At 35.4% G+C, this 24,252-nt stretch overlaps 1 protein-coding gene across 2 annotated transcripts in view; it reads right to left on the reverse strand.

The window, feature by feature from the left end:
• Positions 1 to 1,403: 1,403 nt before the first annotated feature.
• Positions 1,404 to 24,252, reverse strand: part of LOC150093180 (uncharacterized) — a 95,649-nt gene continuing 72,800 nt past the window's right edge. Inside the window, exons 3-7 of one of the 2 annotated variants that reach the window (XM_090413907.1) lie at positions 21,507 to 22,646; positions 8,978 to 9,058; positions 5,869 to 6,069; positions 2,804 to 2,931; positions 1,404 to 2,091 (exon numbers count right to left, since the gene is read on the reverse strand). In XM_090413907.1, coding sequence (XP_090270033.1) covers positions 1,885 to 2,091; positions 2,804 to 2,931; positions 5,869 to 6,069; positions 8,978 to 9,058; positions 21,507 to 22,646 — 1,757 coding nt within the window. In that variant the 3' untranslated portion in view covers positions 1,404 to 1,884. The remainder of the gene's footprint in view (positions 2,092 to 2,803; positions 2,932 to 5,868; positions 6,070 to 8,977; positions 9,059 to 21,506; positions 22,647 to 24,252) is intronic. The other variant, XM_090413908.1, reaches the window with a different exon arrangement.

The raw sequence follows: 24,252 nt of genomic DNA on the forward strand, positions 1-24,252 counted from the left end.
TTAGTAACATTTAACTTTAAGCTAACGGATATATTTTTAAATTAAATATATTACGTCACAGGGATCATGAATAATTCATGTATTAACAACCGGTCAACTCTCACATCCTTAAATAGTTTTGGTATTAATCACGAAGAATTCGTTGTATGCATTAGTTAAATATTTTAAATCATGAATATACGGAATGCAACAATAAAATTAACACTAATTTTGCCTCATTGAAATGCGAATTTTTCTTTTAGTATGTATACTGTGATAAGTAAAAACTTACAAAAAAAATTGTTTTACTCTAGTTTTTAAGAACACTTAACTGACTTTCTGGATGAAATCTTTTGAGCATATTTTTTAAGAATGCACCATTATGTATATACATTAACGAAATTCATACTATTGATGAACAAGAGCTTAATTAAATTCTGTTTTAATAAGAGAATACCGTGAGTAGACATATAAATACAAAATTAATAACGGAAAAACTCACGTAAAAAGATTATTTAATAGTATAATTTTTGCCTGCGTGTCACAGGCATCTTCAGTACATTTTAAGCTCAATTAACAATAACTGACAATTCCAAAAAACACTACCTAAGTAACTAATGTAAGTTAACTATAAAGGTCAATAAATTTCCTAACTAAATATATATATGTACATATATATTATATTCAATAAAAAGTTAGGAAAGATTATCTGATTTATAAAGTACTATCTCCCATAAAGGGATAGACGTAAGCCGTCGGATCTGTTTAAGTTAGGACAGTGAAGTAACGTTTCACATGTTTCTTTATAAAGACGTTCCATGAAGAACTTTTGTGAAGGACTATTGTCTTTTTCCAATGAACTCTATGTCTAGTGATGATGGCATGTTCTGCAAGTCCAGACTGTTCAGGTTCAAGGTATTGAATATAAGAGTGGTGCTCTTCTAGCCGAATAGAGGCAGATCTTCCTGTTTGTCCGAAATAAGATAACCACAAGAGCAAGGAATCTGATAGATGTCTACCAGATTCCTTGCTCTTGTGGGTATCTTATTTCGGACAAACAGGAAGATCTGCCTCTATTCGGCTAGAAGAGCACCACTCTTATATTCAATACCTTGAACCTGAACAGTCTGGACTTGCAGAACATGCCATCATCACTAGACATAGAGGTCATTGGAAAAAGACAATAGTTCTTCACAAAAGTCGGTTCCTCATGGAACGTCTTTATAAAGAAACATGTGAAACTTTACTTCACTGTCCTAACTTAAACAGATCCGATGGTTTACGTCTATACCCTTTAAGGGAGATAATACTTTATAAATCAGCTAATCTTTCCTAACTTTTTATTGTATATAATATATATATATATTTTTGGAATTGTCAGTTATTGTTAATTGAGCTTAAAATGTACTGAAAGATGCCTGTGACACGCAGGCGAAAATTATACTATTAAATAATCTTTTTACGTGAGTTCTTCCGTTATTAATTTTGTATTTAATCACACTCTTTATGCTGATCTCCACTTAAATCAGTATAATTTATAATGAAACTCATAACATGACTCATTAATAGATTAGACTTAATATTAATAATCCATACACCCTATCGGAATACAAAGGCAGCTATTAATAAAACATCATTATAACACAGTATCTGAAATCAGTAAATAGCCAACAATATCAACAGCTTCATATTAAATCACAGTGCATGTACAAATCATAATAACATAATCGGTATCACATTTTTCACATCCGTTCATATGAAGTGTTTTATTAAATAGGATACATTCTTGTTTTCAGATAATTCTTTCAGAGCAGACAAAAATTTCATTCATTTTGAATAACAAACATCAAATAGAAAACTTAAATTTTTGGTTTTATTGGTATATTTTATCATAACAATACTAATCTAGCCCTGACGAAGAAATTCTTCAACACATGGGTCTACGTAGCATACTGTTGGGTTACTACGTTTATAGAACACTCGCCTTTGACGTAGAGGTAAGAGTAGTAGACGAGCTGTTGTTTGACAAGGAACATCTTCACGACAGATTGTGTGACTTTGGTGGACAAATCCTACGTCACAATCGTCTGATGTTAATCCGAAAGCTTCACCCTAATAATAAGAAAGCAAATCAAGAAAAAAAAAATGTTATGCAGTGAACTTTTGCTAAATCTTTTTTTTTTCGCAATTTGGTAAAACTGAATAATAATAATAATAATAATAATAATAATAATAATAATAATATACTATACTGTGTTCCCTATAACATATTTCGTGGAATCCAGATTACAAGATAAAGAAAGGAGACAAACTGATTCTCATACTAAATGTGTAATTGAAGTTTTTTGCCTTTATTTTTTACATTGCGCTTTTGTTATCCCTTTTTTTTTATTTTCTTATCCTTGGTATTTTTCTAATTGATTCACTATGAAGATTCTTCGAGTAATACGGAAATACCATTTTACACACAAAATGGTATTCCATTTACAAGTTCTAAGTTCTTCTACCCTTCCTCTTAAAATCCTTGTGTGATCATTTTCGCTGCATAAAATGATGTTCAGACGATAATCAAATATTATATACAATTTTTTATTGTCGGTTCCGCTATACCAATATTTTCATAAAAGCAATTTTCGGTTAAAAATAGAAAACGTACAATAATTCTATCACAGATTGTTATCAATTTATCAGATTCGAACATTCTATCCTACTGGTTACCGATTTTCAAGGGGGAAAAATACTCTTGTGCAGAAAATATAATCAGCAGGAAATTATTAACTGGTTTAGCGAGTGGAGAAATAAAAGAAAACAGAGTGATACTTACACAGGAATAGCACACTTCGTGCCAGTTGCAGGCGTGCAACATTAGTTGTTTCATGGGCCCATCTAATGTGATATCTCCCAAAGCAGAGCAATCACTAGTCAGTAGATTAAGAGGAGGACATTTTTGGTCTGGAAAGACAAAATGAAACGATTGGACCTTTTTGTAGAAATGTGAAAAAGAAAATAATTATGGATTTTCCTTCACGATCCAAATTGTAAAAATGATCAAAACATTAATCTAAGTTAAGCTGTCGCATTTCCTCATGATGTTGGTTGCTTGCACTGACTTTCCCACCAAAAGAGAGAGGTCATACGTTTGAATTCCACTACCATATTATTTCTTTTTGAAATTTTTTGTGAAAAAGTGGTAGATGAATTTCATCGCCTGTTGAATCTGCCTATTGGAGGCCTAAGAAGATAGAAAAAGTTCAATGCTTAACTGCCTAGAGCAAGTTTTTTCAGATTACTTAAATCTTGTCTCACCCACAGTGCTAATGTGTCATTGATTTACAAACTTTCATGGATGGAATTCACATAAAACTTTATGAACTCACCACTCTGAAGTGGTAGTGAAGATCGGCTCAATTTCAGTCCTACACGAACCTGAATAATTTTCCTTACTCCACTCTCCCCTTATTATTGATATTCGAACTGCTAGTCAGTTTTCCCTCAATGAGCTAATTTTCACATTCTATTCTGGTATACAAACACTTAACGACAATAATATCCACAGTTTCCAAAATACTTATTTTGTTCAAAACGAAAGAAGTGTCTTCTTTTGTTCAAAACAATACTTTTCGCCTGTACAATTCCTGATACTTATAATTCGAAATCCGGCCGACCACAGAAGTGTTCTCACATTTGGGATGGTGTACCAAAAAAACTGTCTAAGAATGCTCGATTGTATCCAGAAAAGACAACCCGCTCAAAGGTCATCTGTTAAAGCAGATTGGATTGTTACTATCGGTATTTTCATGGGCGGTGCTCATGAATTCTCATGAGCTGCATTTTCTTCTAATTAGATAAGAATGCGAACAGCTGCTGGTCAGCAGCCCTCCTCGGTTCACTCCAAACTTATCACACCAACTTATATCCTCTTCTTTCATTCCATCTAGGTCTATTCTTTGAAACAGCCTTAACAATATTGCTTTCCATGAAGGTTACATCCTCAAGTACTTCAACTCATCATGATTAGAGAGAAAGATGGAATATTTCTCTCCAATCGCATGGAACTGCTAGGTTATAAGTTTTGTACCCGTCATTTGCAGGTTATTATTAAAAACGAAGTGAATAACTGTACTGTTCATCAGACTTTCATTTACGAAGACATAATTTATCTCGATAGTTTTTAATATTCATAACTCTAACCTATTTTATATCCTTTTCGTCTTCTTATACTTCATCGCAAAGAAAAACTCTTATGTGCATTGCAGAATAGTACATCATGGCAACACATCGTAAACAGTCAATGGTCTGTCGAAATGCTAACTTTTCTCAATTTCCATAACAATCTCTGTGCGAATCGCCAACAGATGACAGAGAATTGCATGGATTTCTCACGGTAATTAAGCATTACCGTTTTACCTAATGTCTCTCGGGAAATCTATTTTTTTTTTTTTTTTGAATTTATAGAAAAAAGAACATTGAAAAGTTTCGTGCGATGTTAAACAAATCAACATAGCCCTCACCAAACAGACTAACTAATGCCTGTGCTTATTACTTATTTATTTTATTTTCTTGTTATTTTTGAAAGCGACAACATTGAGAAAGTAGATGTAGTTTGCCTCACCTTTCACGCGAATTCCTATAACAGTTTTTGAATGACATGATCCGAAACGATCGTCTTTTGGTATTTTATTAATGCCTTTTTATATTATATATTTTAGGGACTAACCTGAGAGGTCGCTTAATCGTAAATGTGCGGATTGTTTCTTTATCTACCTGCTTTACTCTTAATAATTTGCTTTTAAGATGATTACTCACACAAGAGAAATTAAGCGATTAAATAACAAAAAGCTAAAAGCCATTTATTCCTCAGCATACAACTGCCGACATCTGGTGATCCTAAATCCTAGTCTTGTAGACTGAAATATTGTGAAATAGTGATCTACCTTTTGGAGCCCGAGGGGGAAGTCAAACCCCACTGTTAACTAAACAGAGATAGCGCCTCAGACTATCACTAAGTTTAAACAGCATCCGGTGAAGAGACGGAAGACAAGTGCTGCTACCTTGCAGCACCTAACCACAACACAATATATTATTGTATGGAATATTGTGGATTTTATGGTCGATTTTTTTTTTTTTAGTTTACGGGACGAAAAAACCGCGTTTCGGGGAGAGAAAAAAAAAACGCTTGACCGTGCCAGAGATCGACTAATTCAGGAATCGGTCGAAGAAAGGCTTAGAAAAGTTCCTCTAGTTGGCGACTAGAAGATGCAATCGCCATTTCCACAGGGATACAGAGGCCTTTTACAAAAAGTCGTCGACCTATGATGTCTTTCTTTTCACTGTCTGGTATTATGAAAGCTTTGCTACAAAACTACAAGACCTATTAAAATATTTACAATTTTGGCATCATTCTTCCATAAAATCTTCCAATGCTCAATGATGTACTTCAAACCGTTCACAGGATAAGGTGGTCAGTACTATGCTCTGGTGTATCCTATGTCCTGTAGTGTTGAGTTCTCAAGGCCAGTTTACCTGCTTTGCAGGATGCAAAAACCCCAGGATAAACTGGGAAAAATCCTACTGTCCACACCCAAGACCGGCTAACTTGGTTATGGCTGAGGAAGATCCTTCAGTTCCTCATGTCACCGACGGGAATCGAACCTAGGACACTCCTTCCACAGGCATATGGTTGCGAAGAGCACAGCCACTAATCTAAATAATTTACAAAATAAAACTTTATTATAGTTGTTTGAAATCCATAAATTTTATGTACGGATTTTGAACAGCTCTAATGAACGCCCTGAACTTAAGCTAATCTTTTTTTTCTACCGTAAAATTTCAATTTCGCAGAGAAGGAAAATTTTCATGTTAATAATTATTTATAATTTTTTGCATTACCTGAATAAAATTTACCTTCTTCATCTTCATCAGGTGTCCACTGACTTTGTGCAGGTAAAGAAAATTCATCTTCAACAGGATGAGAACCGTACAAGGAACTATATTCTAAGAGGCGAGGCAGATAGGCGTTAATGTCATTTTCGTCATCATCTTCGTCATCTTCGTTTCCTTCTAATCTTGCTAGGTGTCTATCCTTTACTCCTGGTAAATGTATGCAAATGATTATATACATATCCCGTGATACTCGATGTTGTTTACAAGTGAATGAATATCCATACACTAAAAACCCGATGTGATGCGTAGTCTGGTTTTAAACTATTTTTAGATTCAACATTTATTCAATAATAAGTTCTTTTAACACATTTCTTATTACAAGTCCACCAATATGATTAATTTTTAATGTTCATGTTCGTAAAATGGACTGAAATTAAGCCCTTGTTTATGTTTTATTTATTTATTTAATTATTAATGATGGTCACGACTTGTCGGAAACCTATCGTGCAATAATTCCGTATGTGTGTGTGCTAAGGGTGAGACAATCCAGATTCTGCTCACACCAAACGATGAAAATCATCATGCCACCTAAAGAGACTCAAGATCGTATGTTTGTACATACTTGTACAGTGACTAGCAATGTCTATTAATTGAAAAAAAAAAGTATCATCAATTGAATTCAATGGTGGCAATTAAACATTGTGGATTGCTCATTGAAGTTAACTCCAATTATTCCACTTCCTCTTCTATGCAATCCAGAACGGTTGCTTGATTGATTCACAACCAACGATGTCCAGTAAATTACAGCAGTGACTACTTCACTGTAAAATTTACAACGATAGGGGATCGAAATATTAGCAGACCCATGTAAATTGATCAGGAGCACTGAACGTGACTGGCCATAAACAATAGCAGTTAAGGGGACAATCTAACATCCTCGGGAATCTCTTTGAAAACTTTCCTATAATAAGTATATCAGTGAACTGAATTGCAGTGTTTATTTTCTAATTATTTATTCAGTTTTGTCTTTTGCATTTGCCCAGTCTGCATGTACATGCACATGATGTGTATTAAAAAGTTGGAAGGTGAATTTTCACAGCCTGCAAACCTATACTGTTTGGTCTCTAAAGTGAGATTTCTGGGTTTTCTAGTCCATTCGCTGTATTAAGGTGCATTCAGTTTAGAACCTTTAGTGGGTAGATATGTCATAAAAAATTAAACCTCACGTAAATATTCTTCTTATGCGAACCGATTTTAATTTCTCAGAAATATTAAACAAGCTGTTTACTTTAATTTCGTTTTACTTTAAAATTACTGCTACACAAACGATTAAAAAATAAGCAGTGCTGTAAATGATAAAAACTGAACCGGTACTTAGTCGCCTACAAATATTTGTTATAAGATCGATTAATTTCAATGTTGTAAACATTCAATGATGGAGTTTAACTGTGCGCAGTCATTTGTCTAAAATTTCTCTATGCGTCACTACTTTTGGAAACGTAGTGTATATTTGAAAACTCCTAAACTACAAAACCTCATTATGACGTGACGCACCCACACATCCACCCACCATAATATACTCTTTCCGTAAAACGAAGTATGAAGAGTTTCGCCGTAAACATTATAAGCACATTTCGGTACAAATTCAAATATCATCATTGACGTCATCGGCGAAAACGGTTCAATGTCAAGATTATTAATACGACGGCGATTCCTCAGAAACTAACCATGTTTTCGTTAAATCCTTTCGCATCTTTAATCGATTTATCCGTCGGGAAGAATTAAAATTCGATATTTAATTTGTTTCATTATTTTCAATTTCATTTCGAAGTAGCCTTTGATTTTCCATAACCGCTAAATGATAAATGTATTTTCAATTTTCTTTACGGTCTCCTGTCACCTGGCTGTTAATATATATTCCGAAGTGGTACGTACGTCTGCATTTGTAATTTCATTTTATATTTCGCTCAACGATGTACTTTTCTTTCTATTCCGTGTGGGACCGCAAAACTGCTTACAAATAAGTTTTACTTATTTGTAAGCAGTAATGTAACATAGATTACTTAATAAGTAATCTATGTTACATTTCGTTTTCTATTAACCTATGTAAACAAGTGAGAATAATGTTTTATTCGCCATGAATTAATTTTGCACACGTACCAAAAAAAAAAAAAGAAGAAGAGGAAGTAAGGAGCAAAAAATGAAATAGCAAACGAAAAAAAAGCCGCGCCATATGCAAAAAAATAATTGTTCACTCATTTGCAGTTTATTATTATTATTATTATTATTATTATTATTATTATTATTATTAAAAAATAACTCCCGGAGCCAGACTGATCAAAATAAAATACCTCCAGAATGAAGGAATTTATTTATTTATTTACATAAATAATTAACTTAAATAATTACTTAAATAATTACTGAATTTTATAACTCCATCAATACTTCATCTGTGCAACCGAGCAAAATTTATTAATTATTATTTTTTTATTTATATTCGTTTATTTATTATTATTATTATTATTATTATTATTATTATTATTATTATTATTATTATTATTTATATTTATATTCGATTTAATTTCTCTTTCTTAAATTCTGTTATCATTTCATCCATAACTGTGTTAAATAAATATACATATACTTAAAGAAACTTAGTCTTATCCCTTTCCTTATAGGAATTTTCTGCGTCGTTATATTGTGAGAGATCTGGATGCCAAAGTACACATACCAAATATATTTTCTTTTAATTTGTTCTCGCAACATTGTTGAGAGCTAATCCATAGCAAACCACTACACTATGCATTTTAATTCATAAATACAATTAAAACTGGAACGTATTGCGACCCTGTATACACTGTTAGAATAGCAGCACAGAATTTAGTATAAGAATATTGTTGAATATCCTATGAAGGCGCATCGAAAAGTTTGTAGAATTTATTATGATAGCAATGTCGGTTACCTATTTTATCGTATTTTAGTAGAAGAAAAAAAATGAACTTTACGTAAACTCTTTTACGATTGTAAGAGTTCTTATTACAATATTGTCTCGTCTCTATTAGTGATTATTTTTACAAACTACACATCGCATGCAATGATAAAGAAAGAAAGTTACCTTGATGATCAGACAACCAATGGTACTGTGGCTGGTTATCATCTGATGGAATTGCCGAATGGAATGCAGAATTCAGACCATCTACAAATTAAAAGTATTCATATAAACTCTGATAAAATCGGAGTTATGTTTTGTTATAAAAATCAAAGGCTAAATGGGAAAGCTGACTTGAATGAAACTGTTAATTATATATAGGACTTGCAAATCCAGCATTTTTCACTTTGTTAAGTTCAATCATTAGACAAAGATATGTTGCAACATACAAGGAGATATTTGCAACAAGTAAGGAGCAAAAACTGTTTCAAGAACAGATTTCAGCGTGTTAGCAAATCTTATTTTGATGCAATCTTTTACCTTTTTCACTAACGCGTACAACAGTGCTTGGTAATTAAGCTACAAAGTTCACCATATTATAAGCGCGTCACTACATGTTCTAGGCCAGTGCTTCCCAAACTTCTGGATGTCAGGGTCCCCTTTGCAAAAATTAAAATATTTCACGCCCCCCCCGGAAAAAATCGTAATAGAGAGATATATTATAATAATATTTATTGTATTTATATTCAATACAAAACATACACAGCGAATAATGCAAAAATCAAATGCATATATTACATTTTTTGCCTCTTACCGTTTGGTTCTGAAGATGATGCGGGCTGTTCTGGTTTGAAATACTGTCCTTTTTTTGAGTCTGTTTCTGCTTCTTCTGATTGTTCGCGGGAATTTTTTTTTTTATTTTTTATCAGCCACTTATCCATCTCAGGGTTAATTTTTTTTAACGTAGAATAGATCAAATAATATCACCACTCACCGATACTGGCACACCACAGACTGATAACATGAAATTAGTGAATATTACCTGAACAAGGGAATCCCCCCGGACCAGGAACATTTTTCTCTTTTGTGACTTTTCTTCCTTTAACGTAATTAAGCCTAACGCGAAACAGACAGCAAAGGCAGGTTATTAAAACGTGCATATGATTGGTGCGGTATTAACAAAAGATCGCGCAACCGAAAGATAAAAGCATAGCTGACAATTGAGTTGAAATGCTAACTCTCTTCAACCGAATTCCATATGTGAAACTGCCGTAACATTCATTACATGTATATATTACTTAGTTTTAACACTTTTACGAATTTTAACACGTTCGGTTGAATTTTATTGCTGCCTTGGGAAATCGAACTTACACACATCTAATTAATAACAATTGTTTTTAGTTAGATACTGTGTTTGCCCATGCAACATATGGTTTGGTTTCAGTCTATACAGCATAGTTTCTGTATGAGGGGACATGTGATTCATTAATTAGTGTGTTTTTATCCCAGTTGTCTCTAATTGCACTATTTGATGAGAAATATATTACACAGACTCCTCTTACCTTATTCACTGGCATAATAAAAGTACTTGTTTTTATTGCCTCTGCAGTATGCAGGCTGTTAGTGTTGTTTACCACTGCAAGTGAGTTACTATCGCTTGCAGTGAACTTGTTTAAGCTTTTTTTTCATGTGTGAAGTATATGCGAAACTTTTATTGGTAACAGAAAACTAGCTCGGATGACAGTGATAATATAAAACGAGTTTTGATATGTATATAAAGTCAATATCAACAGTCCCTGATTACGAACGCGTGATGAAAGGGATGGAAGATTTGGAGCTTCCCTGGAGAGCATTCGAAGTAAATACAATTAACCACTGCTTTGAAATGAAACATATGAATAAACAATATTTACTAATATTCATTAAGCGCCGAAATACGCAGGAAGCAAAGTTTGTGAACCAACACCAATGTGTGAATTTTTCCATTAAAATATAAAAAATAACAGAAAAGAAATAATAAATAATAAAAGTTAAATACGTTTCTTTTAAAATAAAAAAAATCTACTTAGTCTTAAAACATTTTAAATTTGTTTTCATTATTTCACGGCCCCCCTCAACAAAATCTACGGCCCCCAAAGGGGCTGCGGCCCACAGTTTGGGAAGCGCTGTTCTGGGCAACTATTTAAAGACTGCCTCTGCTCAGCAATCATCAGTAGTGTTAATCACAATGGGAAAAACAAAGGATGGTTTGGAGTTTGACGAAGGGCTTATTGCAAGTGTCCGTCTGTCTGAAGCCACGATTTTGAAAACAGCACTGACTGGTTTCTCAAAAGGTTTGATCAGTGGAAAAATAGCCAATTACTTGCTTGTCTAAGAGGCATAACTGTGACGGTCTGTCAGGAACCAGTTCACCATCGTATGAGGTTTGTACGGACAAACAGAACTTCCTTTGTGCAGCAATTGATCTAAGCATTTAATGAAGGTTGTTCTCAACTCATATCTCACCGAACTATGCACAGGGAATTGAAGAGAATCGTATTGCAATCTCATGCCTATACGGAAACCACTAATTTCTGCAAAGAACCAGAAAGTTCGTCTACAATGGTGTCAGGAAAATCGTGACTGGACACTGGAAGACTAGAAAAAAGTCATGTAGTCCGACGAGTCACTGTATACCTTATTCTGTACCGACGATAGATTTGGCGGGAGCCCAAGAAACAATGAACCCAGTTTGTAATGCAGATAAACACAATTCAAGGTTCTGGAGAAGGTGTCATGCTGTGAGGCATGTTCTGTTGGTACAGAATGAGTCCCCTGATATTGATAGAAGGTCGGATGTCCTACAAGGAATATCTGAGTATTGTTGCCGATTAAGTCCATCCTGCAATGTCGGCTTTTTATCCAGCAATTGACGGTTGTTTCATGGACGCTACTGTCCATCGCACAAGAATTGTTCAGCAGTGGTTCAGTGAACATGAAAGCAACTTCTACCATCTTCCCCTGCCACCACCAAATCCGGACCTGAAATCCATTGAGAATGAATGATGTCAGAAAAACAGATTCCGAAACAAAGTCTTCTGCCAAATCTGAACCCGCAGTCGTAACAACGGAAGCAGACGACGCTTAGGATTTTTTTTAGCAAAGTTTCCGCCGAGTGGTATCCATTTTTTATTTTAAAATGTGCCCGAAGTGAGAGAACAAGTACAACATTAGTGTTTGAAAGCAAATATAATTTTCTAGTTAGATCATATACTACAGTATAATAGGTCATCGGCATTGCAAAAAAGAGCTAAGAGTTAATTTCAGCGAGCATTCATTCTGCGTAATGATCAAGACTTTCACCAGCTTTACCATTCATCAAGAGTCCGAGTTTTACTGGTGCAGTCGACAGGATCTACAAGGTGAGAGCAATTCGTTATGTAAATGCATGCTCCCATGTTTTACAGTTCTATTTTGATTATTTGGGCGAAAGTCTGTTTTAATACAAAACAAAAAAAATGGCGTTCGGAGTTTATTCCATCCTGGAACAGTAGTAGTTTTGATTTCTCGCCAGAGAAAGAATACATCAGTATTCAAATTTTGTTCCATCCTGGAACAGTAATACAATAGTTTGGATAAAAGAAAAACACGCCAGTGTTCAAGCTATATTTTCGTCCCAGATAAATCAGAATAGTTTTTTTGTTTTTTTTTTCATTTTAAATTTATTTTATTCTGTTCTGCATTTATCGATTTGTCCTGTTTTGCATGTTTGTTCCATCTTGGAACAGTGAGTACTCGTGATTTCTCGCCAGAGAAAGAACACGACAGTGTTATCATAGTTCATTTTTGCATACTGTTTTGATAGTTCTGTTTTTCGAGATTTAAGTTATTATATAGTAGCGATGTAAAATCGAAACTATTTCTTTTTTGTTTTGTTTTTGTTTTTATATATCCACACACACACACACACACACATACACATATATATATATTTGTGTATTTGAAAGTGTAGTAAATTGTGTAGTTGAAGTTTTTTTTTTTATCTGATAATATTTAAGATTTATCTATGTTTACAAATGATATATTGAATTTAGTTATGAGTCCCATTATCGCCAAATACTGTATATACATCTCTTTCTGGGCATTTAAAAAAAAATTGCAATTGATTCCTTTTTAAGGGTGATTTTTTTTTTATCAGTAAAGAGAGTTATTGTTAAGCACCATAGCTTATTTAACCAAAGGTAGAAAGGAAGATTTACGTAAATTGGCTGAAGAATTGGGAGAGAAGCGAACTGTTGAAATGAAAGTGATAGATCTTAAAATGATTATTACGGGAAGTAAATTTTATGAAGAAGTTATGTTAAAGGAATGTTGGAGACGATTATTAGTACCAGACTCGAGGAAGAACTGATGAAGAAAGAAGAATTAGAAGCTCAACGGCAGAAGGAAGAACTAGAAGCCCAATGCCGGAAAGATGAATTGGGAGCCCAACAGAAAAGAGAACAAATGGAGTTCGAGTTGAAGAAACTGGAAATTGAAGCGCGTGTTCAACCAACCTCAACTCCAGTATCCAGTGACGATAAACCATATTGTCTTGAACTAATTAAGCTAATGCCTAGGTTTAGATTACAAGAGGATGACATTGTGATATACCTATCCCTGTTTGAAAGACAAGCTAAGAGAACCAAAATAGATGTTAAAGACTGGATATCATGTCTCTTGACTTTGTTACCATTTGAGATTGTCCAATTAATTGGTAGAGAGTCAGAAGAAAATTGCGAAGATTATGAATATATTAAAACAATTCTACTAAAGAGATTTAGACTGAATCCTGAAAGTTTCAGAAAAAAGTTTGTGATGCACTAAAAGGTTGCTGAAAAATCTTGGAGGGATTTCTGTTATGAAATAACTAATTATTTCGAAGAGTGGATTGGTGGCCTTGATATCAAGGATTTTGAAGGGTTAAAAGATCTAATTATTACGGATCAACTGAAGAAGAAAGTATCACACGAAGTGAGAGAACATCTCTTAGACGACTGGGCAAAATTCGTTTCTCCAACCAAGCACACAGTAACCTAGTTCAAACGTCTACCACTGGGGATGACAATAAATCAGGTGTGTTGACTGCCAAAATTTCCATTCCAGTATCCAAATCAGTGGACATTGGTCGAAACGTAGATGGTTTGAAGGTCGTCAAAATCAAATGCGGAAGTAGGGTTTTAAATGGAATAATAGATACGGGAGAGCAAATATCGGTAGTGCGCAAAGATTTAGTGGCAGATACGCCCCATGATGGAGAAAGTAAGATAGAAATATCTTCTGCTTTCGGAGATAATGAAATAACACCCTTGAGATTTTTTGAAATGAAAATTGATGATAAATTACATGGTAATGTTCCAGTCACATGTGCCGTCTCAAAAAGACTGGTTACCGATCTGCTACTGAGCTCCTCTGCCTATGAAATACTGGTCGAAAGCGTCGAGCTACATGAGAGTAATCATCATTGGGAGACACCAGTTCTGAAATCAAAAGATTTAAGTGATAAACGGTCAGAAGATGATGAAGACGAAGACATGCCTTCGAAAATAACCAGTACAGCATTGGCAGTCAGTACGATACAGTCCCCACCAGGTGCAGAAAATGAGTGTATACCAGAAAAAAATTCGAATTCGGCAAACTTCAAGAGAATGATGAGACGCTCCAAAGGTGTTTTGAATTGGCAAAAAGGCAGAAAAATGCCTATGCGTTTGACAATGGGGTTCTGCTTCATAACGAACATATTTTCGGCGAGAATATTAGACAAGTAGTGCTACCGTGTGTGAAACGAGAAAATGTCTTAAAGATGGCACATGAAATCCCTCTTGCTGGCCATCTCGGCGAAAAGAAAACCCGTCAGCACAAGTACTCATTCTTTTGGCCTACCATTAAACAAGATGTGAAAAAATATTGTGAAAGCTGCAAGGAATGTCAAATGAGAAGGACTGCTACATATAGAGATAGAATCCCCATACGACCTATCGTCAGACCAGAAACTCCGTTTGAGGTATGGAGTGCGGATTGTGTCGGAGCGTTAGAACCTCCATCGAGAAGAGGACATCGATTCATAATATGTGCTGTTGATTTATGCACTAGATGGGCGGAAGCCATACCCGTCAAGGAAATAAGTGCTAAAACTACATGTAATGTTCTGATGAGGATTTTTACTCAGACGGGATTTCCTAAAATGGTCTGTACCGACCAAGATACGAATTTCACATCTAAACTCACTCAAGCTTTTGAAGATCTGCTAGGCATAGCTCCACGTTTTTCCACTCCAGGACATCCTGAGAGTATGGGCGCTGTCGAACGTTGGAACAGAACTTAAAAGAGATGATGAATAAGAACATACAGGAGCATGGAAGATACTGGGATTTACATCTTCCCTATCTTCTATTCGCATACCGAGAAGTGCCACATAGCACTACTGGGTAATCACCTTTCCAGATGGTATATGGAAGATTACCTCCAGGCCCCTTATCTATGTTAAAGGAAATTTGGACTGGTGGACGAGGCATCTCAACCACTGCCTCTCGCTCAATTGAAAATTATTTACAAGAGCTTCTTGAAAATCTAAGAAAAGCTCATGAAATTGCATTCGAGAATGCCAAAGGGTCTCAAGAACAATACTCCTCCAGATATAATCTTCGTTCCAAAGAAAAATCCTTCATTGTTGGTGAAAAGGTTTTAGTATTGTTACCTTCATCCTCTCATAAGCTTCTAAATACTTGGACAGGACCTGCTACAGTCGTCCAACTTACTAGACCACATTCTGCGAAGGTTGAGATGAAGGATGGAAGTATCAGGGAGCTCCACATAAATAAGCTTCGACCATATATTCAAAGAATTAATCATGTCGGTCTAGTTTTCGAGCTAGATGAAGATTTCGGAATACTCCACTATGCACCCGCTGACAAGATGAATAAATCAGTCGAAGATATTAGGAAACACTTTGAAGATATGAAAGCTCTCTTGACGGGAGAACAAAAACAAGAACTTTTTGACATCCTCCGGAAATATGCAGATGTTTTTAGTTCCAAACCTGGTCATGCCAAAGTTGACGGACACTCCATCAAAGTTACAGAGAACTATTCCCCTAAGAGACTCAAACCCTATAGGGTGTCAATCACTCTACAAAAGGAAGTAGATCGACAAGTGAAAGAACTGTTAGATATGGGTCTCATTGAGCCAAGTGTCAGTGAATGGGCTCATCCTGTGGTTTGTGTGGCTAAGAAAAATGGAAGTGTCAGACTATGCATTGACTTTAGATTGCTAAATAGTTTTACTATTCTAGATGCTTATCCAATGAAAATAGCTAGAGAGTTATTATTTGAGGTAGGACAAGCAAGATTTATCACTGTAGTTGACCTCACCAAGGGATATTGGCAAATCCCTATGGAAAAGGAAGCAAAGCCCTTTACTGCATTCGTGACACATTCTGGTCACTATCAATGGAACGTCTTACCGTTTGGAATGAAGAACGCTGGAAGTACATTCCAGAAATCATTGAATAAAGCACTAGCTCCTCATAAGGCATACTGCCGATCTTATATCGACGATTTGGCTATATTTTCTAAAACATGGTCTGAACATCTCACCCATATAGATGAAATCTTCAAAACATTAAGAGAGGTGGGTTTAACAGTAAACCTAGAAAAATGCGAATTCGGGAAAAATCAAGTGAAGTTCCTAGGTCATTTGATTGGATCCGGTCAACATTCCCCGGACACAGAGAAGGTCGAGGTTATAAAAGGTTTAGCAACACCAGCGACAAAGAAGGAAGTAAGAAGTCTACTTGGGCTGGCTAGCTACTACCGTGACTACATACCACGATTCTCCCAAATTGTATTACCACTGACAAATCTGACTAAGAAAAGTGTCCCAAACAATATTCCTTGGATTACTGATGCTGATGAAGCTTTTACGAAACTCAAAGAAGAGCTTATAAAATGCCTTCTTTGCATACTCCAGATCTCGACAAGCCGTTCCAGCTGTATACGGATGCATCAGCAACAGCAATTGGCGCATGCTTAGCTCAAAACAACGAACAAGGAAAAGAATTGCCCATTGCTTTCTTCAGTAAGAAACTAAATTCCTGTCAAATGAAATGGTCAACCGTTGAAAGGGAAGCTTTTTGCGTCTTGGAGGCGTTGAAAAAGTTTGACAGATGGTATTTGGTGCTGAAATACAGGTAATTTCAGATCATAACCCTCTGACCTATCTAACTAAAAGTGCCACTCATGGTGCCAAGTTGTCCCGATGGGCTTTAGCCCTACAACGTTATAATATGACCGTTACATATAGAAAGGGTAGTCGTCATGGTAACGCCGATGCCCTTTCCAGATTAAAAACTGATATAATTAATTAATGTTATTGGCTTGTTTCTTAATAATGATTATATATTTTCTTGATGTTTAGTTAATGATGATTATATAGTTTTTTTTTTGTTTTGTTTGTTTGTGGGAGCTGCATCGCACCATAAAGCTCTCACCTCATTTCTTGTATTTTAGAGTCAATTACTCACCTGAGTTTTCTTTTAGATGCAACATCGACACTCCTGTGACGGATGTGCTTCCCCCAAAGGGATGTAAGGATTTTTGTCACGAAGACTTGCGAATTCTCTTTAAACTGTGTACTAGTGGCGAGGAGGCGCGGCAGTCGTAACAACGGAAGCAGACGACGCTTAGGATTTTTTTTAGCAAAGTTTCCGCCGAGTGGTATCCATTTTTTTTTTAAAATGTGCCCGAAGTAAGAGAACAAGTACAACATTAGTGTTTGAAAGCAAATATAATTTTCTAGTTAGATCATATACTACAGTATAATAGGTCATCGGCAATGCAAAAAAGAGTTAAGAGTTAATTTCAGCGAGCATTCATTCTGCGTAATGATCAAGACTTTCACCAGCTTTACCATTCATCACGAGTCCGAGTTTTACTCCGTTAAAGGGCTGTCTGGTGAATCCAACACCTTATTTAATTTATGCCAAACCCCATATGTGCTGTAATTCGGGCTAAAGGGGGGGGGGGTCGAACCTGGTATTAAATAAAAGTTTTTAATTCAGTGGCCGGCATGTGTACTTGTCTTCCAGTGGTCTGTTTTCATTGTCCTTTCTAATCATCTAAAGATTCTGATGCTTTCTGAATTATATAAAAATTTTATTTTAATGAAAGGAAGCTAGTATGGATTTACAAAAGTAGCAGACCAATCATGAATATCTATGTTCCTGATTCGACCAATATTTTTGAATTTTTAACTGAAATACTCGTGAACTGTTTTTTTCAATAATTCATCAATATTTCAAACACATTCTTGTATAGTTTAAGCAAAAACTCTGAATTCAACCATTTATGAGCAAGCATGAAGATAAAAAGGGAATTATTTAAAAAAAAATTAAAATAAACAAAAAAGAAGAAAAGGATATTTCGAGCTTAACTTAGCTTAATATTATTATAACAAAATACAATAAGTATGAAAGCGATCGAAGACAGTCATAAAATGGCATATTTGCAATAACATTCATGTATAGCGACGATATTCATTATCATAATAACTGTACGTAGAGCAGTTTTTTCATTATTGCATAAAGAAAACAACAAGAGTTTAAATGGTAAACCCAATTTTTAAGTATATACTTGGCAATTTACATGTATGGGGTGGAGTGGACAACGACGGAAGAAGCACGCTCGAGTATCTATTCTCGCAAAAAATCGATGGAAGAACCAAGTTAAAAGGGTTGGACAGTAGAAGTACATGGGAACTTATATTCCCATGTGAAAATGCCTCACGCGACGAAAAGAAAGAGTGTTTTGGAGATTTAAGAGAAGGCGGACGGAAGGAATTATTAGGATAATTTAATAGTTGAGTTGTTATGGTTTATTTTACAAGGATAGGGTGGAATATCAAGAAGAAAAATTTGCCAGGAAATACTCGAAATGACAGTACTAGGGAGTGATGCGGGATGTTCAGGCATCAAAGAATGAAGAGGCTGCTGACTCTGGCGGAATGGTAGTGGCGATGTTAAAATATGGTCGAAGAAAATTAGTGCAGGTCCTAACGACGATATTCAAGAATATAATTGCTGATGACGATATCTCTTATGAGTGGAATTTGTCATGTATATTATCCAAGGGAAGCAAGGAGAATCCGAAGAATTATCGAGGCACGTGTCATGGTTAGCACAGTAGGACATTTAGTTGAACTGTGGAAGAAATAATTGAATTTTGGGTATCCGTAATAATGTCGGAAGAACAGTCTGGGTTTATGACAGGAAGATCCTGTATGGATAATATATTCACCTCACGAGAAATATCCCAGAAAATGGTCACAGGAGAAGGACGTGGAATAATTGATGAGAAAATTGTTAGATAAACATTGCGTCCTGAAAATGAATTTGTTAAAACCAAGTAATGTCCCGTAGTTCTACCGACTGCGCTACGGAGACGCTTAATTTAAAAAAAATTACCTACTAGCGAGTGGTCTGTTGTACTCTATCATAAACTAGTGCAGTGAGCAAAACTTTTTAAATTTTAAACTATTTCAACTATTTAAATATATTTATATTTAAATAGTTGAAATAGTTGAAGCTCAATCCATCCGTGGTTAATTTCACTGTCTCGGGCTAACTTCAAAGCGATGAAGTAGACGAGACGATGACATTCATTTGTTAAATCAAGCATTTTTGCTCTCGTGAGATTAGCCATTGATAAACCGAATGCTTGACAACGGGAGGAATTGAAGCTGCCAATTGTACAGGCTGATCAGAAATCAAAATCGTATCTCACTGTTACGTGGGCTCTGTGCGTACATTAATAGCTTGAATGCGATATGATAGAAATTCTTTGAGTCCGAAAAATATTTGAAATAGTTCCATTAGCTATAACGGCTCTCTTTCTCTCTAGTTCCTCAGTGATGAAGTAGTGGAGTACCCTGATGATAAAAGGAAAATTCAGTCGTCATATGAGAAAAAGTTTTCATAAAATCTTACAGAAAAGACGTTACGCAAGATGATATTATCGTTGCTGAGCTGGTTAATGAAAGTAAGATTGATATCATTGTATATTGGTACTGTTAATTCTTGAGGAGTAGGGTATTACTAAATAAGTAACATACAGACTTATTCAAGGCATCATAACTGAAGAAATTTGTATTAGAACCTTACTTGTCAACCTTTCCATGGAAGAGCTGTTGAGTAAAGATTAACAGTGCAAAGCTGTGGTATGGGGTCACTACTCACGACGGGCTCGAGCACGCTTTATATACCGTGTTGTATATTGTGTTGATTTTTTAAACGCTCAATAGCTACTCTACGCTCACAGATGCGTGACCCTTCCACACTTCTGCGCATGTCAAAAGAAGGAGAATCCATTCCAATATTAGGGTAATCAATGAGTTTCGTGGGAGGAGTGTTTATTATTGTACGTCGGAAAATTAGCTTTTCTTTTATGAAAATTCTAGTTCTTAAAGTGGTAACTATTTTCTTATATAACAGATGGAAAATTTATGTATAAAGCATGTGACTTCGCGTGTTGGTAGCCAATTCATATATGTTTTATTTCTTTCTCCCCTTCAGCATGAATTGATTCTTCTTGGCACAAAGCCAAGGTCGGTTCTATGAAGTGTGGGCGTACTAGACAATATTTGTAGGCAGTGCGTGTGTGGAACACAATGAACTGTGAAAGTAACTTCATCTCGTTTAGTTACAATTATAAATAATATACAGGGTGTTCGGGATAAATTTGACATATTTATAATTAATTATATTTTTCCGTAAGTTACATGTATTAACACACACTTCTCTTCATTTAAAAGTTTGGACCCTTCTTCATTCATATACAAGATGTCAGAAAGGATGGATAGCTGGAACCCACCTGAATCATGGAAGAGAATAACTTGTATCATGATGATTCGTGCCCGCCATCAAAATAAGGATATTACGACTGCTGCCCAATGCTCCCTGAATACAGTAAAAACAATCAGGCATGAACTAGAGACTTGCAATGGTGACTACGAGGATGTAGCAAGAAGAAAGATCCCTAGCAGACGATCTGATTGCGTTCGTACAGCAGAATTCCTCGCAAATCTGCAGGAACAGGTGTTGAAGAACCCTGGCATTGGAATTCGGGCTTTGTTCGTGGAGTTGCTAACTGTAGTCAAGCCCTGGATAACAAGGGTAGCCAATGGTAGGCCGTATGTATGGCAGCAGGATTCGGCCCCTTGCCACACCTCTGGGAAAAGTCAAAAATGGTTGTCTGAAAATTTCTACGACTTCACCAGTCCAAATGTTTGGCCTCCAAACTCCCCAGACCTTAACCCCATGGATTATTTTGTATGGGGCGCAGTTGAAAAAGACACCAATCGCACTTCCAGTAATACAAAAGCCCAGTTAATGGATAAAATTAAAACCGTTTTTGCGGCCCTTCCCAGGGAGACTGTAGCATCAGCTTGTTCGAGGTTCCGAAGCAGAATTGAAGCTGTGATCGATGCTAATGGTGGTTATTTTGAGTAAATCTTGTTGATAGTATTGTAATTAACTCTGCCTGTAATGTTTTTTTGTCAATTCATTAAATTTAATAGATACAAAGAAGATTTTCTTTTTCCTTACGAAACTGTCAAATTTATCCCGAACACCCTGTAATTCAAAATCTGAACATGTTTCATAATCTAAAAAAATAGAAGCTATAGGAAAATCACGGGGCCTCACCTTTCCTTTTGTCCATAGAATCCATCCAGTAGCCTTGCTGAAGGGCTTGTTGCAAGGCGGTCTTCTCAGATTCATCACCTTCTTCTTCTTCATCCATTCTTTCCAAAGTGGACCTGAGATGATTTAAAGCCACTCTCATGGTTGCCAAGTCGTATGCAGCATTTAAATCATTGAGAACTTTTTCCCTGCTAGCATCCGTATCAATTCCTTTGCGTGCCCTGTATTTGATTACTTTTAAGGCGTCTGACAGAAGGGTCTTTTCGATATCTTGCAGTTTATCTGTGACCTCATCAAACTGACTAGGTGGGCGATAGTCATTTGGATTCCAGACGTAGTCGTCGGCATCTCTCTTCCGCTTGTTGTCTTCTTTATCTTCCACAATTTTTTTCTTTAAGGTCTGCTCTTCATGGTCATCATCATCCTCAGGATGAGTATTCAAAGGGCCCCAGCCAGTTCGTTTCTTTCTCATTGTTGCAAAAGACTTTGCCATATTACGATAATATTCCTGCTTTAACCACTCCTTAAAATCCATCTTGTTCTTAGAACCTTTATGCTTGGGTATCTCCAGCCTACTGATGTTTGATTCTTCGTTGGACTGGCGTTTCTGTTTTTCGTGAGTGTCCCCAGAGAATTCGTCTTTATCGTGGCTTTCGCTGTCTTCTCTTCTAACATCGGAAGGAATCTTCTTGCTTTCTTCCTCTTCGCTTTCTTGTCTTTTCTTGACTATTCTCCCATCTCCGTCATCATCTTCTAGGATATTTCGAAGCTCACCTAACATAGCAGCCTGTTCATTATCTTCATCGTAATGTCCTTCTCGTTTCTTCAGAGGGCGCTTTTTATGAACTTCTGATTGCTTCCGTGGTTGAGCTTTTTCACTCATCTGAGAATTCAGTTTGATCATATCATTTTCGTGAGGAATTTCTAAAGACTTTCCATGATGTTTCTTCTTGACGGATTTTTCTTCTTGGGCAGAAGATCCATAAGTTGATTTCAGAGAATTACCAGCTTGTAACAAATGTCCGTGTTTCTTTTTGAGATCAGGTGGAACATTTCGTTTTTGTTGAGTGCGATGGGGTAGATGATAATCTTTAGCGAACATCAAAGGTCGTCGGTCAGACATTGTCCTTTCTTGGTTGTCCACTGTAAGGATATTAAAATATGGAAATCAGTATTTAATTTAAATATTGGAATGAAGAAACACAATTATAAGAAGTAATTAATTATTTAGTTTTAATAAGAGATGTGGCATAAAGTAAAGAAACGAAAAGTATAATGAGACTGATACAATTTAATTGGCTTTGAATTTTTCGAAGTGGTTTAGCTTGGGAGAGTATGCAACGATTGCTAACGAATTCTTGTTTTGTTGTCGAATTCAAAGTGTGCATGGCTTCTTTTTGAATAATATCTTATCGATATCAAATCTGCATTCTTTTAAACACCTTTCAGTTTGGGGGTAGCAAAGATAAAAGGGACATTTTTGAGGGTAACAAAAACTATCATCCTTACACCCTTTCAAGTATTGCGCTCTTCTTATGTTCAATCTTTTTCAATATTGAAAAAAAAAATCGTTTTTTTTTTCAATATATATATATATATATATATATATATATAGGAAGAGAAGAAATGTAGTTTTTTTTTTTTTTTTTCTTGCATGTAAGAATAATGGAATAGAGAATACCTCGTTGAATAAGTTGAATCGGTAAGTAAAATATTTATAATTTATAAAAAAAAAGTACTTCGTTTTCTTCAGTATTCGTTAGGTGGTACAGATGATTAAACTATTTCTGCAGTAAACCACTTCTTAGATCGGTAAATTATCACGTTAAATTGTCTTCCTTTAATTAGCAGAGTTGAACAAACGTTTCACTATAATATCCACCAGCTTCACTTCCACTGACTATTGATTTCTAATAACAAACTCGATAGAGAAATTCCAAAGAGCACAGGTTACCATCCCATTTCCTTTCTTTGAGTCAAAGAAGGTGAACAAAAATCGAATTTTGTTTGTTTATTGAAATTAAAACACAAAACTTCCAAGCAAAGTGAACATTGAAAACTTAACTGCTTGGGAAAGGCGTAGACAATTACTCCAATTATAAACGGAAAGAACGACCAAATGTCTAAATTATCAAGACAAAGTTTCTGCTATCACTGATGTGGGAACATTTATAGTCTTGGATTCGAATTCCGTCATTGACAGAATATGAACTTGAGTAAGTGACGCCTGGTAAAACCAACTCGGCCATAACTAAATAAAACCATATTAGTTCAGCATATGGTTCGTAGTTTCCTTTTTTTTTTTTTCTGTCTGTAAATTTTAAACAGAAGTTAATTTGCACCTAAGACCACACTGACGTAAGTCCCTTTGGGTATTAATGATTTTCATTCTTTTGGATATACTAAAAAACTGATCGAGATTTTTGAAAGTTTTATCTCCTTTGAGAATTTATCACTTAACTGGCTTCTCAAAACATGTTCCCGTACTTCATATTTTTTCTGTCGTCTTTCTTAAATTCCGTATAAACTTGTTTAATCTTATCACACAAACTCATTATTTTCTTTTATAATAATTTCTTTTTCATCCTATCAATTAATCTTTTAATTATGGAAGGCTGCGAAGATATTACTTTCATTTTTTTATCTAATGTAATTGCTCATCAAATTCTTTTCTGATATACGAAGGCATATTAAACGACAAGTTAATAACGCGATTTTTTCTTATGAACGCTTAAGTAGGTTTTATTTG

The sequence above is a fragment of the Typopeltis vanoorti genome, chromosome 24 (assembly GCF_054136105.1).
Source record: "Typopeltis vanoorti isolate ZY-2024b chromosome 24, IOZ_Tvanoo_1.0, whole genome shotgun sequence".
Lineage (NCBI taxonomy): Eukaryota > Metazoa > Arthropoda > Arachnida > Uropygi > Thelyphonidae > Typopeltis > Typopeltis vanoorti.